The 16,372-nt window shown below is 32.9% G+C and overlaps 1 protein-coding gene across 3 annotated transcripts in view; it reads right to left on the reverse strand.

The window, feature by feature from the left end:
- Positions 1 to 16,372, reverse strand: part of LOC118190582 (sodium-dependent proline transporter-like) — a 258,842-nt gene that overhangs the window by 41,351 nt on the left and 201,119 nt on the right. For all 3 annotated transcript variants that reach the window (XM_085816989.1, XM_035361343.2, XM_035361336.2), the window contains one exon: positions 1,692 to 1,845. In XM_085816989.1, the coding sequence (XP_085673115.1) occupies positions 1,692 to 1,845 (154 nt within the window). The remainder of the gene's footprint in view (positions 1 to 1,691; positions 1,846 to 16,372) is intronic.

Below are 16,372 nucleotides of genomic sequence, written 5' to 3' on the forward strand. Positions count from 1 at the left end.
GTAAGGAAAATACTATCTTTATTATATCCTAACTATCTAACCCTTTCGCAAGAAAACAGTTGGGTGTCCAGTAAATATGAAGGCTAGGAGAAGCACGCACTTTTTTACTTAGGCTAAAAATTGTATGTGTGTCGCGTGGCAAAAGCATTGAAAGGGATCATTTATATTATGGCAAAGCATGCGAGGACAAGGTGCTAAAAAAGTGAGAAACCTTCGTGGAGTACATTTAAAGGGAAACTGTCTCATATTCACTAAATTTTTACTGAGAGCATCTGTAAGGCATAAGAAGAAACTTGGATTGTTAAAGTTTAATTTCACAGATAACTGTAAGTTGACAGGTAACTATGTGCCGGTTACACTGTTTACTATTGCCATTAACATTAGAATGATTCATTTTGACTTAAGTGATTCTCACATAAATACCTTCATAGCCTATTGAATAGGGCTAACAAAATGTATATTGATTATATTGATTTATCATGGAACAAAGATTTTGATTTCAGATTGAAACTATTAGGTATGTAAAACTTTTATTATCTTTGTTTAAAATCGTTTTAAGATTTAAGTTTTATAAATAATTAATTGATTTTTATATGAAAGCCTAAGCATAAAATAGAACCTATTGTAACTAATAAATTTGTTACCACATTACAAAATAGCAAAGAATCTTCTCTGGCAAGGATAACTTTCTGAATAAATGGAAAGAAAGATTTTGAAAGATTATAAATTGTAGCACTTCATTTTTATAATTTATTTTTATTTATGTTCTTCAAATTTTCTATTATTATTTAGCAGTTAATTATTAATGTTAATTATCTATTATTTAGCCAATATAATAAAATTTTATTTTCAACTAGCTATTAATCTGATTTTTCATGCTAAACACAGATGAGGTTACGAAATGTTTCATTTTCAATATAATTTCGTAATTTTTTAAATTAACTAGCGTGTAGTAGAATTCAAATGATTTTTCTCTAATGTTGAACTGATTTAGTTTGTATTCTAATGTATTGATTCTCTAATGTATTGATTGGAATACTTAAAAGCGTAGTAATTATGAGTTCCTAGATGAACCAATTCCCGACCAGATTATTTTCTAGGATGCTTAGTTTTGTAGGTGCTGAGATGCAAGTTTTTATGTAAGCTTTTTTCAGTTCTCAAGTCATCAGGTCCTGTTAATCACGATCATTTTAAATCATTTGCAAGTAACACAGATTCTTAATTTCACATCTTATTAATTTAAATCTTTGTAGAGTCTTAGGTTATTTTGCACCAGGAGACGCGAAAAGTGTTCAATGCCCTCGCATGGACTCGAACCTTCGACCTCTCGAATACGCTTCTATCATGTTTCCAATTACATCATGAAGGTATGTGGAAAGAAAGAAAAAAATATCTTCTAACTCGTTTTAGTACATTAATGAAAGATGACTGTTTTATCTGTCTACGATTTCAGTATTCAAGGAAAATATTTATGCTCATTAATGTTCCTATTATTCAATCTATGCGCTGGTAAGCTAAAACGTATGGGATTATTGTCTGTTCTAGACTGAAAGATATAGAGTATTTTAACCAAGCAATTAGTGAAGAAAAATCTATATGTAAAATTCATGATAATCTATTAAACATTTAGTACATTTAAATAAATCAACAAGCAGCAGAATTAAGAAACGATACTGTTTAAATTTACTCACACGAAGTACTCGTCCGCGGGTGGTTTTTTAGTCATATTCTTGACAAGACTACTGAGATTGTGAGCCAAGGAATAGTTAGCGTCAAAGCAAGTGCGATTAAAATAGGTGCCATTTTTTGTCGTGCAATCCTGTGCGTCGCTGTACGAGTAACAAGCTGAAAGAAAAAATAATAATTAATAAGCAAACATATAATGTTCTTTTGTCACGTGGTTTCAAATATCAAAATGTATCATACATAATTCAGAAGTCAAACAACAAAAATCAGCGTTGATTTTCAAAATTTTCACAGGACTAGTTTCGATGGTTTTACCGAACCACCATCCTCAGCTGCAAAACCGCAAATGCCTTATTTTATATATATATATATATATATATATATAATTATCTTCGGTTTTGCAGCTGAGGATGGTGGTTTGGTAAAACCATCGAAACTAGACCTGTAAAAATTTTGAAAATCAACGCTGATTTTTGTTGTTTGACTTCTGAATTTGTATCATACATAATTAGCCATTATAATTATATCATATACGTCAACTAAATACCATCATTTATACTTTTCCCAGTTCTTATCTTCTGCATCACTTAAGTATTCCTGGTCTGTTTTATTAAATGCTTGAACATATACACTCCAATTAAAAAATAAGCTACAAAGGCAAAACACGGAATAAAACAAAAACTATTCAATAGTTACGCGTAAACATAATCCAAGAGGTTGGTGTGGTATTACTAGACCACATAGCAAGCAATAAAGCAAGGACATACAAAAACACATATATTACGACCATCAACATCACGAAAACAATATGGATCAGAAGAATGTGCAATGGAAGCATCGCGCTAATAACGGATATGATAACCTCTAACTGAACCGAATTCTTGACATAAGCGAAGCATGGTGGCAATAGTGTCATTGATCGCTTGTTATGGCAGCGTTACTACAGCGCCCATTCCTGCAGTAATGCATGTCGGAACTCATGGAGGTTGCTTGGGGGCCAATTGCGACCTGTTATCTGTCGTCCCAACATGTCCCACATATGCTGTATGGGATTCAGGTCAGGTGATCTAGCAAGGCACGACACATGTGGAATGAACTTTCAGCGATAAAAGGACGCAAGGAGAGTTTAGAATTTCGTCGCGATATCGGATGGATTTGACAGAACTACCATAAATCACTTAGAATTTGGTGCAGCCGTTCGTTGTTATCCCAGCCCATACAAATAAACCTCCTCCTGCGTAAGTCTCTTTAGACGATGTTTGGGTCGAGTAGCGTGTCCCTGGCTGTCGCCATATCATTGGCCTTCAAGAATCGTTCTGGATGTTAAATCGAGACTCATCCGTAAGAGTATGTGTCCCCACTGGTATACAACTGCGATGTTCATGGGCCCAATTCAGTCGTGCTTTGACATGCGATGAGGACAATGGAACACAAATCATAGACATGCAGTCCACGATCATGCAGTGGACGCAACAGTTTGGCGGGATATGGACCGTCCTGTAGCAGCAGACAGATGCAACATCAACTGTAGTGCTATTAGCGATCTACGCCTTCTTGCACATATAAAAAAAAGCGATTGTCTGCTGTTGTGGTAATCATCCGTTGCCCAGGCCCAAATCATCTAAAGTTTGATCCTTTTGGTATCAGTTCCACAGTCTATGATCCACATTCAGTTCTCTCGCAATCGTTTTGGCTATCTAGGATTATATAGAGTTATCGGTGCTTACGAACTGACTCATACGTCAGGCATGTCCCTTTTTAAGGCTTTGGGGTGTGATCGTAGTATTGCGTTTTATGCTAACTTTGGTTGCCTATTTGCATTCGAAGATGAAACTTCTACCTCATATGTAAATTGTATATTTTAATTTCCTTTTTATTTTAAGGGTTTTTTTTTTTTTTTTTATTTATTACGTGCTCCGCCCTTAGGCACTACACGGAAATGGAGGGATGCCCTGTGGAGGTCTTTTTAAGGGAAACTGGCTCGTATCCACATTACACATGGGGAAAACCACGAAAACGTCCATGCAGCCAGCCCGTTCGCCGGGATTCGAACCCCGGACCGAACTACCAGTGTTCAGCGGCTTTTACCGCTCGGCCGCTGGTGGGCCTATTTTAGGGTTTATTGCTTACTTCTTTAGCACTAGTGTAAATATGAAGATGGATATAAAAGAACAATGGAATGTATTTTTAACAACGAAATATGTAAAACCAATTTAAAGGTTTATCTGCACATCGTTCTATCGTGAAGAAGTATTGAGTTAACAAATTTTAGTAGTTTCAGGAATTACATAGAAATGTTCTAAAATAGTGAAGTAAATATTTATGTTTCAACTCATTAATGAAATTATTGTCTATTGATATTTGGGATAACATTTTATGCTGGAAACTTACTGAAGTTGATAAGTGAAAGTGTTCCGAATGTTAAAACGGTTTGTTGTTAGTCAGTCACTATACGAAGCGGTTTATTAAAGAAAGACCCATAACTTGAAAATTATTCTTTTTAATACCGGTATCTAATTATTAGCCGTTATTATATTTTCTACGGACTCTATTCAGCTTAAGAGTAATTTTCAAATTTTAACAATACGCTAGCCGCTTAGAATAGTTATTTTGAAAAGGAAAATATGCACAATTATTTTAATGAGTTCAGCTAATGTAATTTCCTAAAAATATTTAGTATCTCTAATAAAAGTTCTTATGATTTAAATGCATTTTAATTTAAATGAATCAGATTAAAAAGAAGAAAAAATATTCTTAAGAAATGCATTTTGTTGCTTTTAAATCGCTTGGTTTTTCATCATTAAGAGTCTAAATTGGAAAGTTAAATAATTAACGCTTTACTGAATGGCAATATGCTGAGCCGTATAAGATAAAAGTAATTTATTTCACGTAGTAGCAACACATTGCTTTAAATAGCAGAGTTTTTGATTAAAATTAAAGGATAAACATTTTACATTTTGACGATTGGCAACAGTCTGGCGTACTGGAGATGCCACTGTTCGCTTTTAAATCGCTTAGTTTGTTAATCAAAAATACATTGAATTTGCACAAAATGTAACTTAAATGAAACAATTGCAAAATTCAAAACGCGGGCTTCAAAGTGCACATATGTTTGGATAGAGTGTGTTCAAAATTTGGTGGCTCCAGGTGCCGCCGTTTTTCTACGATGTGAGGAACATATATACATACATACGTTGATTCCTCATTATTTAATAGTACAGATAATTATCAAATATTTTTTCAGACGGTAATGCGGAAGTTACAGTTACCGATCTATAATTTCAGATGTAATATTGCTTCGTCTTGGGCAATTAATATTACGTATTTTAAAATAACACTAACAGTAATAATAAAACTTTATTTAAATTAGTGTCATTAAATATCATGTATTGGCTTTAGAGTTAAAAATAAAATCCCAGTAAGCATTTTTAAAAATATTTGGACAGAAAGAGCATTTTAAGAAATTAATTTAACAATAGTGATACCCTTATATTACATTAAAAAAATAGGAATATGTTCCGCATTTTTTAACCTCCCGCCAGCTTGTATACATAGGTAACGGAAGTAATGTTTCCGGTTCAAATTTTGATAGGGTGCTTTCAGTGATGCACTAATTTTAGAATGATGTATTTGTGTGACGGTATATTATCGGATATCACAATTCCAAAATTTACTCTTTTCTATTTCTGAAGTTTCTACATTTATATATAAAATATTATTTGAATTTCTGGTAAATTGGACAACCGAAAGTAGTATTTTTCTCCAAGCCCAAAAATAGCATATTAGATTTTGATCACATATGCTGAGCTGCATGTGATAGTTCACTTGGAACTGTCAACAGATTTTCTAAAAAAATACATCGTCACTATAATAAAAGTTTGGAAGACAGGTTTGTCAAACTGTTATATTAATAACACAACATATTTAATACACAATGTTAATGAATTAACATTGTTTGTTAATTAGCATTAGTAATAGGAACACCTCTATGTCAATTAATAACATTTATAAGTATGTTACTCATAGGTTCCTTTAGTTTCATATGTACTGTATACATTTAATCGAAAGTTTTCGTAAAACTTGAAGAATTTTATTCATTTCTAGAGGCACATATTTTATTCTTGCTTTTGCTGTAAGTGTGCATTTAACACATACGATTTTAACGAAAGAATCTGCCTAAAATTTATGTAAGAAGCAACCATTCTTTTTTCATAAAGGTGATCAAATCATAATACATACTGAAAAAATTGAGAATATCAAATCATTGCTGGTTGCCATTTTAAGTACTATATTTTTAGAAATATGTTTTAATCGCTTAAGGTATTCGACTATGTTTAACACCTAAATTTTGGATAATAGTTGTAAATAAAAAAATTATTCATGTTATTTAGCAGAATACTACTTTAAATGATAGAAACATGTGATAGACATATTATCAAAGTATCATTTTTCGTTTTTTTTTTTCTTATATTTTGGGTTTTGTTAAATTTCAGGGTTACTAGATATGTTACCACAAAAGTATTTTTCAATATTTTAGTTTCATTTTGTCCTTTTTTAAAAAAAAAAAATATGTTTAAAGTAATGCAAACACAAACAGAAGCTTAATAACAAACATAAAGGTTCAAAATCATCTTCTGAGCATAACCAAATGTATTCAAATGAAAAATTCCCTTTAAAAGCTATTTAAAACAGTATGTGTACTTTTAGAGATCAACTTCCAGGTTCTTAAATAGAAATTTCGGGATCTCGCCGTAGAACAAGTTCAGTCATAATTTTCCTTGCAACAACAGGGGAGACCAAACAAAAGTACTTTTGGAAAGCTTAATGTATTAGCTTTAAAATAAAGCAATAAAAATCTTTTGTAAAATTTCTTCAAAATTGACGATTGGAACGTAGTCGGATATCTTAAACCTCACTACTATTTTAAAACATCGAATAAGTAGGAGGTCATGTGCCCTGGCCAAATCAGATTTTTTTTTACATTTGGTGACGCAAAAAAATGTAGCCAAAAATTACTAAGTAAAAAAAAGAAAGTAATTATTCATAGCAAATAAAAATGAATTAGCATAAGAGTAGGATAGAATGAAGTAAAAGGGAAGAATAAGCGGGTATTAGTTTCAGTTATTTTATGATTAAAGAATATAAAATTTTTATTGAGCACATTGTACAAAAAGGCAGTTTTAAATGCGTTTCTTGTACAGGATTAGAAATAATTAACTAAGAAAATTCTATTACTAGAAATAATTATTAGAAAGAATTAGAAAGAATTCTATGAATGCAAACAATACTTCTAGCACTTATTTTCTAAAATAATGAATTTTCTAGCTATAATTCATACTTCCGTTTTAGAAACTTATAAAAATAAAAATTGATAAATTTAAAACTTATATAACATATTTTCTCCCTCCTTACGGCATGCCTTCCTGATGTAAATGGGAAGCACATCAGGCGGGCAATCGGGAAGTGCAGAGGTTGAATCCCGGCGAAGGCACATTTTTCACATTTCCTGTTTCGAAATCAAATGCCTAATTGTCCCTATATACAATAATAGTTTTTTATTTTTTATGCTCACATTTGATTTTTGAATTACATTTTCTAAACCCATTGCTTTTCTCGACAAACATAGCTTAGCTTATGCAATCGACTATGTGCTTTCAATTACACCGCGAAGGCATGCAGAAAGGAGGGAGGAAATACCTAATAAAATTAATAAGAAAAGTATCAGGATCATTAGCTGGAAATGCTTTTTTTTCAATTAGAATTTCAGATCTTTCAATTAATACAAGGGCAACGAAACACATAATCTCACAAATTGATTTTTAATAGAATATTATCAAAATTCATTATTTGTTTATTCATGCTCACTTCAAAATCACAGCTTAAAATGACTACAGAAAGATAAAACGTAAGAATCCTATTTTCGCGAATTTTTTCGTGTCGGAAGGGCATCCTTATCTCAAATTCTTTCCCTCTTTTTCTTGAAACGCTAGAATAATATTCTTGTTCCCATCTGCACCGAATACAAAGACCTGCTTTGCAGAATTGTTTACTCCCTCAAGCATTTCTCTCCACACAAGCATTGTTTTCCCTGATCGCCTGTCAATTTAGTATACCACTATTCGAACGCCAGGATTACATTACTTGAAATTTGATGGCTCTAAGTACCGTAGTTATTTCACAATGCGAAAAACATGCGTTCATTCATGCGGATGCTTCATTATTTAATTTCTTTAAATATAATACAGGGCGATAAAATGTTGTGGCAACAATTTGAAAAGTGATAAACCGTTTATAAACCGTTTATAGCGATTCAACGCAAAATGCAGTTTCGAGTCTAATAGCCCATTAGGGCTAAGGTGCCTTTTAGGCTAAGATTGAAAAGTGTAAAATAATAAAGGAAGCGAGGAAGAAAAATAACACTAGTTCAAGCTTATACAAAAACCGTTATTCAGAATGATAACGAAGCTTTGAATAGTCCTCAAATATAGATCCAATATATATACAATTGGAAAAGTTGGATCACATAAGAGGCCAGCGAACGCTGAAAACGACTACGTTTGAACAAAATCAGCTTAAACCAAACCATTGCTTAGTATACCTCAAGGTCCGCATCTTCATTCATGAATTCAGTAGATATTTCCCATGAATTATTCAGAAGACTTCTGACACGAGGTAATAGTGTAATGAATAAAACTTGTTTCCAGGGGAACCGTGTTAATAAGATTGTCTCACAGAAACTTCACTGGGATTATTGTCATCTTCAGCGACTTCAGTGTATTTATTACCTCGCAACTGTCGCTTTCCATTTGATTGAAGAGGAAGAGAAAAGTTCTTCCCGCCTTTTCTTTTCCCCTGTCTATCACTGTAATGATATGTTCTGTCATGCCGGAAAATTCTTTAGAAAGGACTTTTACTTAAAATCTAATGACAGTGGTTATTTCACCGAGAGATAATTTGCCACCCTAAAAGACAATTAGTGCTCAATTTCTCAGTTTATCTACACATTTATTATAGAACTTTAATTAAAGCGCTCGTAATTAAGATATGTTTGTAAGATGTAATACTGATATAATTAGATTAAAACTGCAGACTTCTGTTATCTATCAGTATGATAATTTAGTTTGCTGTGCGGTAGGCCTAGAGCGTTTATCATGACGTGTTAAGCCAAGATCGATTAAATAAAAATTGTGGGTTATTTTGAAGCGGAAGACGGGAAAAATAGGCATTGACCTTCCTCGGATTCGAACCCTAAAACTTTACAATGAGAGTCGAATATGCTTATAATTACACCACAAAGACATGCGGAAAGGAGGGAGAATATGCTTATAACATCCCCTTTTTAAAGAGTGACTGGGGATTAGGGAAGCCTATCGCCAAATCCTGGTGTGACGAATTATCGTCCGCCACCTTTTAGTTCGGGCGCCACATCTAGTTTTGTTAGGTATGGTTGAAGCAGAACGGAAGAAAAATAAGCAGTGCCCTCTCCGGGACTCGAATCCTGGACATCTCAAATACGCGTCGAGTATTCCAATTACACTAAGAAGGCATGCGGAAAGCAGGCAGAAAACAATCCATAAAGCGCTTTCTGCCAGTGCTTTCAATTTAGCTGAATATTAACCTCATTTATAACTTTAATTTAATTACAATTTTTATAGCATTTTTTTTACACAAAAATTTCAAGAAAACTTATATTTTAAATAACACAGAAACCTTATACTTTTAGCATTTTTCAGATTTACAGTAATTTTTTTAGTTAAATTAATAAAAAACAACAGAAAGTTGAATGATTCTATGAAATATCCTATGAAATAATGCTTTTATGAAGATGATAAAACAAATCAATATATGAATTTCTTTCAAATTTAATATAAATGGTTACATTATTTTAACTCTAAGAATACTTATTTCCTAGAATTGTTGTAAAATAGATAACAGCCTATCGGATTAAATATAAATAAAGATAGTATAAAGTACGTAATATAAAGTATTAGAATAACCTTATGCTGACAGTGAAATTCCATTAAGATAAGAGAAAGTATTCTTATATGCCTTTTAATGTTCCCTCCGTATCGTAGTGATTATCCGATTTATTAAATTTGTATCGGATTAAGGAGATAGAAGCGGGAAGCATGGTTTTGAATATAGTACATTCTGAAATTAGAAAATAAATTTGATACTATATGTCGATTTCTTTTTCTTTTTTATAGAGCCATCAGAAGGAAACATAGTTTAAAGTCTAAAGAAAGAAATGCTATTCTACAGAAGCTACAAAGAAATTAATTATGCATCCAGATTCACTTCTATCGAGATGGTTTTCTTAAAATTTTGTCCATCTACATAGGATGTCAAAACAATAGAGTGTACTCTCTATTATCCGAGCTAATGTCGGTGAAGCAAGTCACGGATAATTGAAAAAAAAAAACGGATTATCCAAACTATCAATTTTCATACATATTGTATCTATTTATTTTTTAAAAAATTCACTCATTCTTCATTGATTTAGAGAACGTTAAATAATTGTCGAATTTCACTGCGTGTTTTTCGAAGTGCTGTTTTATCATTATATTCGGATCCCCTTTTATCGAAAATGTCCTACAGAGTTTCGACAAAAGTCATTACTGTCTCGGGACTAAGATAATTGACAGTATCTTCTTCGCTTCTATTTTCAGTATCACTCTCTGCCATTTCTGTTCTTGTGACGTTTGATAATATCACGAGCAGTTTGCGGACCAATTCCCTATTCTTTGGCCAATTTTACTGTTCGATTCACCATGTTATCTTTCGAATAATATAAGCTTTTGTTTTAATTTTAAAACATTTTTGCGTTTAGTACTTGCTGTGCGATTTTTATTCATTTTTTAAATAAAGAATTTTAAATCAATTTTTAAAGAATAAGAAGATAATACGCAACAGAATAAATGCGAAACCAAAAAAAGAAAAAAAAAATACTATGATCAACCGAAACGATGCCTTCGACTGTGCACACAGGAATTGAATTGTATGAAATAATGGTTGAAACGAAACCTAAAGACGTTATTCAGCGGCTTTTAGAGCATGTTTGGACTTGCACGCATTTTTTCACGTGCACAGCTTTGGGTATACATGCTTTGGGTATACCACATATAAATCACAATATGTGGGCACTATCACACACGGATAATCCTCAAACCGGATAAATTCGCATCCGGATGAACAAGAATGCACTGTGTTTCACCGAGATGGTTTTCAAAAGTCGCAGAATTTTAACGATTTTTCTTTCTAATTTTAACGAATTTTACCGATTCAATTGAGAGTGTAATAACTTTTGCAAGCCTGCTAATCGTGACAGAATTTTAAATCATATTTACCACACATAAATTTAAATAACTTGAGTGTTGTTATCCTGATCAGAAAAAAAAAAAAACTTCGAAGTTCAAAGCCAGCGATCTCCTTTATTATACCGAATGTTGTTTTAATATATAACTATGCATACTTATAAATATATTCTTTCATATTTCTTTAGTAATCTAAAAATCTTGAAAACAGAGATAGATAGAGAAATACAAATCGTTATACAGAAGTTTCCAAATAATAGTTACAAAAGCTGTAAACAGTGGAGCTGTAATCACAATATGTAGCGTATAAATAGTACTCCGAAAGACGTAAGAGCGATCTTCGCACTTGCAATCCTGTCCACGCAAGCATTCCTTTACTTCATGCGCTCATCGTAGCATCGAAATCATGACAACCGGAATAAAACTTGCATTGCCCACCAGCGACCGAGCGGTAAAAGCCGCTGAATACAGGTAATTCAGTCCGGGTTCGAGTCCCAGCGAACGGGATGGATGCATATGCATTTCCGTAGTTTTCCCCAAGTGTAACGTGGATGCGAGCTAGTTTCACTTTAAGCAACCTCCATGGGGCCTAATCTCCCTTTTCGTATAGTGCCTAAGGACGGAGCACTTAATAAAAAAAAAACTTGCAGGTTAATCACTGGCAATTCAGCGGGACTTAGAATGTAAGAGCTATCAGGTCCACATTTTGAAATGTGAGGACGGATTAGCATATAGAAGGAAGAGGTTGAAATCATGTATTCCATTGAACGTGCATTTATCGTAGTGGAATATCAAAGATTAGAACACAGTCCTATCGCAACAAGATGTAGTTTTCAAAAACACGACTGAATATTCCCAAGGGATCCGATCACAAAACCATTCATAAGCTCTTCGCTAAATATACAACGGACAGGCAGCGTGGTCGATGATCTGGTAGGGAGTTTTGGTCGCCGGCACACTGTAGTTACTCTTGAAAATGTGGACATTGTTTCTGGAAATATTCAACAAAATCTAAAGAAATCCCTCCGAAGAATAGCAGCAGAGACTGGTTTCAAGCATTGAAGCACACAGAAAGTGCTGAGAACTTCAGCGTACAGCTGCATCTGTTTGTAGCTTTTGAAACTATTATTTGGAAACTTCTGTATAACAGTCTTACAGTTTCCGTAATACATATACCGCTTGTTGTATTTCTCCATCGATTTTTGTTTTCGAGAATTTTAATTTTGAAATTAGGGACTCTTTTGCTGGACACCCTGTATATTTCAATAAAATATGAGGCTTCCGTGTTTGAAATGCTCAAATATTACAAAAACATGTTAAATTATATACTCATCAGTCTCTATTTTTTATAGAATTATTCTTCCATCGATGTGACCATGTTCATTGCATTTGCTTATTATTAACTGGATACTAGAAAAGCACCATAGAAAGAGATAGCACCATAGAAAATGTGCTTGAAGGATTAAATCAAAGTAAACAAGTGAAAAACAACGCAAGGAACACTTTTGTTTCTTGAAAAACAAACTGCCATGTTGTCAAATCACAACTTTTTGCGCTGTTTCTGTTTTCAACGAATGTTATAAAATCAATGGAGGTGAATTTAAAACAACCTTTTTTCAATGATTGCGCTTTCATTGTATGTTTACGAACCTGAAACCTCATCTTATTTAAATGGTATATGGTATGGTATATTGAGATTATGGCAAAGAACACTAGGGTTATCTGCCTAAGGGAAGGGATGCCTTCGTGGAGAACTTTCTGGAAAGGGAAACTGGCTCGTATACACGTTACACCTGGGAAAAACCACGAAAACGCCCATGCAGCCGCCAGCCCGTTCGCGGCATTCGAACCTCGGACCGAACTACCAATGTTCAGCGACTTTACCGCTCGGCCGCTGGTAGGCGCCTCTTATTTAAATGAACTGTTTTTTAATCTAAAATAGCAGCGCAGGGAAACTTTAAATATTTTTATATCATATATAACAGTATAAAGGATAACATTAGCATCTGTGTTAAATATACGAAATTTAATGCAGAGTTTAAGAGAATTTCTTTTTGTAACCTTCAATATTAATTAAAATCGAATTATTTTGCCAGGGGCTTTTATCAGCATATTTATTGCATATTAAATTTTCATGCATCTTTCTAACAGGAAAAAATAGCGTTTAAAAATAATTAACGGAAACCATGTTCAAACAGATATTCTGGGTATATTGTAGCTTAATTGCGAGAAAAAACTTCAGTTGAATATCTATACGAAAGAGAACAGAAGCATTCTTATAATCAGGTTGTTTCCTAATCGAAAAAAAATATTTATTTCAGAAGCCAACATTCTAATCTACTACATACCATATACTGCAGGGTCTAACGCGCACCTATGATTTCAAACTGCATTAATTTTTTAGGTATATTCTCCGCATAAGGAGTCTTTTCTTCACGAAGAAACTTGAAAGATGTATGCGCGATTGATGCTGTTATCTTTTGAAGTCGTTAAGTCGGAGATATGAAGCCTTGATTTTGAAGTGAACATCGAAGGTTTTACTAAATTGAATTTGCTTTAGTTGAAATACAGTTTCTCAAGTGTTCCTTTTAGTAGTAAACATGACTCCTGCCAAGCGAAACAACAAAGTGCTGGTTTCAAACGCAAAGTCATACATTTTGCAAAAGAAATGGAAATCGTGCTACAGCAAAGATGTTTAGCTTTGGTGAAAGATGGAACGAATAATGATTATTTATTTATGGATCAGGGTAATAATATGATGATAAAGATGAAACCGAATTGGATGATGTGCCTGAAATAATGACGGAAGAGGAAAGTGAACTTTTCATGTTATCTGAAAATGAATTTTTTTAAGGTTCATATGAACTTTTCATGTTATCCGATAATGAATTTTTTAAAGTTCATAAGGTTTGTCATTTCTTTTAAATAAACATCATTAGGTATATGTAAAAATCAAATTTTTTATGCTAATTTTTCCTTATTCTTAATCTATCATTTTTATATCTGCCGTATAGCGCGCACCCGTATATTTAAATTTTATTTTTTGTATAAAAAGTGAGAGTTAGTATATGGCGGAATACACGGTACCTTAAATAGAATTATTAAAGCGACTTAAATGGATAGATGAATGAAACGATGGCATTTGGGGACATTTTAAACAATATTCGTTTGCTAGAATATTTACTAATTAAAACCAATAATTATGTAACATTTAAATACTGTGTAAAATATGACTGAAATAATTGTATGAGATAATTTCGCTTTTTGTCAAATCTAGGTAAATTACGTAATGCGATCTTCAGTCATAGACAGGCAGTCAGTTGTCATCACGCCAGTGAATAAAAATCTTCACGCTGTGTGTGATGGAAACAAAGAACCATGCTTCCCCAGAGAAAATTCCCGCGGTATATTTTCTTAATATTCAAAAAACTTGGAAAACCTAAATTTCCAACTTTCTTTACTTACATTCACTTTTCTCCACAACTTATTTAGTAGGAATTTATGCCGCGTTCATCTCAATAATTTCTTTTCACAAAGATCCTATTGTTTTCCAAGGCCATCGCTATATTTTATAGACTCCATAAAATTGGAAATCTGGCGATATTAGGCGCAATCTTAGTGTTGCTTCACCGGTAATAATATGCAAAATGTCTGTGTCAGCATCCGGTGGCAGGGTTGCTGTGCATGGCGTCTTACTGCTTTTTCTGGGGAAAAAATAAAGTGCTTTGTGCTTCTTTTATTTGGCACTTTATTTAACTCACTGTATTCTGTATTAAGCAAGTTAAGTAATATTTCTGATGTGACTAAAGCATCGTTATCTAGACTTATTTCGAAAAGAGTGCGGAGGCATAGACAGAGCATATAAAAAAGAGGAAGGTTTGGCACAGTTGTATACTAGTGTTTATCGATATCTAAATATGAGAGAGTCGGATTATAATACTTAGCTCAGACATCTGATAGACACAATCCTGCTGAATTTTCCATAAGACATGAATGCATCGCTGTAAACAACAGCTGTTTGTTTTCTTCCTTTCTGCATTTCTCCATATGTTCGGCTGTATGTCATAATCAAATATACTATCTATCTGGCATTGCCAAAATCTTAACTCCATCAATTTTTTCGATCGAATGTTTTTGATTATGCTCATATAAATGAATTACGCAGGTGGAAAAATTACGCGTGATACTTACATTCTTAAGTCTAATCGTTACCTTTTTCTTCAAGTCGCTAAATAAATAATAAGAAAAGTTTCTTTGGCTTCGAATTCACAGAAGTTTTGGTGATTTTATGTCTATTACTTTGATGTGTTTTCGTTTGAGAAACTTAACTGCCGTTCTCTTATTATAGATTTTGCTTTATTTGTTTCCAAATAAATAAAAATTATCTGAAAGGTTTCAGATTTTAACGGTCGCCCAAAAGGGTTTGTTAAAGTTTTCTACGCTCTCCTGAGCACGCAGCCTACCAATCTGTTGTTACACTAACTCCTACTAACCCTTTTTTTGTCTCAGTTTTGTTATTAAGCACCATTTTCATCTCACTTACGCAATAAACAATTCAACAGCAATATTACAAAATTTTTAAAAGCAGCTTAGCAGTATACGTTTAGAATTCGTAACTGGCATTCAGTTTTCTATTATTTTTAGTCTTTTTTCAGTTCATTGTATCAATGTTCAGTTTTCTTATTAATATGGCTTTATAAAACATTTTTTGCCTTTTGGTTATTAACGTTTTGCGTATTTATTTCATTTATTAAATATCATATTCTTGACGCTCACGTCAACAACAGTAAAACTAATTCAACAGCTAAATCACAAAATATTTTAAACAGCATATCTTTAGAATTTAGACCTCGCGTGCTGGAGATAAAAAATGTTTTTTTTTTTTTTTTTTTTTTTTTTTCGCACAATATTGCCGCTGTTCGCTTTGAAATCGTTAAATTTGCTAAACGAAAATTTGTTAAAATTTTAGAAATTATGAAATACAGAATAAAACATATTCAAAATTCAGGTTTCCAGATGCCCATGTTCGACTAGAGGACTACGTTATTCAAACTTTGATATCTCTAAGTAGCGCTGTTTATTCCCAGTGCGAGAAACATGCATCAAACAGATTTTTCGTTACTTAATTTTATTAAATATAAGACAGGGCGATATTATTTGGTGGCAACAATTTAAAAAATCATACGCCGTTTATAGTGATTCAACCAAAAATGCTGTTTCGAGACCAATATTCTTTCCTCACTAACGTCCTTTTTGGGCTATTATTTAAATAGCCTTTTTGGGCTATCACTTAAGCTTTGTTAGCATTTCAATGTATGAAAGTTTAATACTTTTAAATACGCAAAATGTAAGAGCTAAATAAAAAGCAAATT

The sequence above is a fragment of the Stegodyphus dumicola genome, chromosome 5 (genome assembly GCF_044657685.1).
Source record: "Stegodyphus dumicola isolate Sdum_Otavi_A_Nest chromosome 5, ASM4465768v1".
NCBI lineage: Eukaryota > Metazoa > Arthropoda > Arachnida > Araneae > Eresidae > Stegodyphus > Stegodyphus dumicola.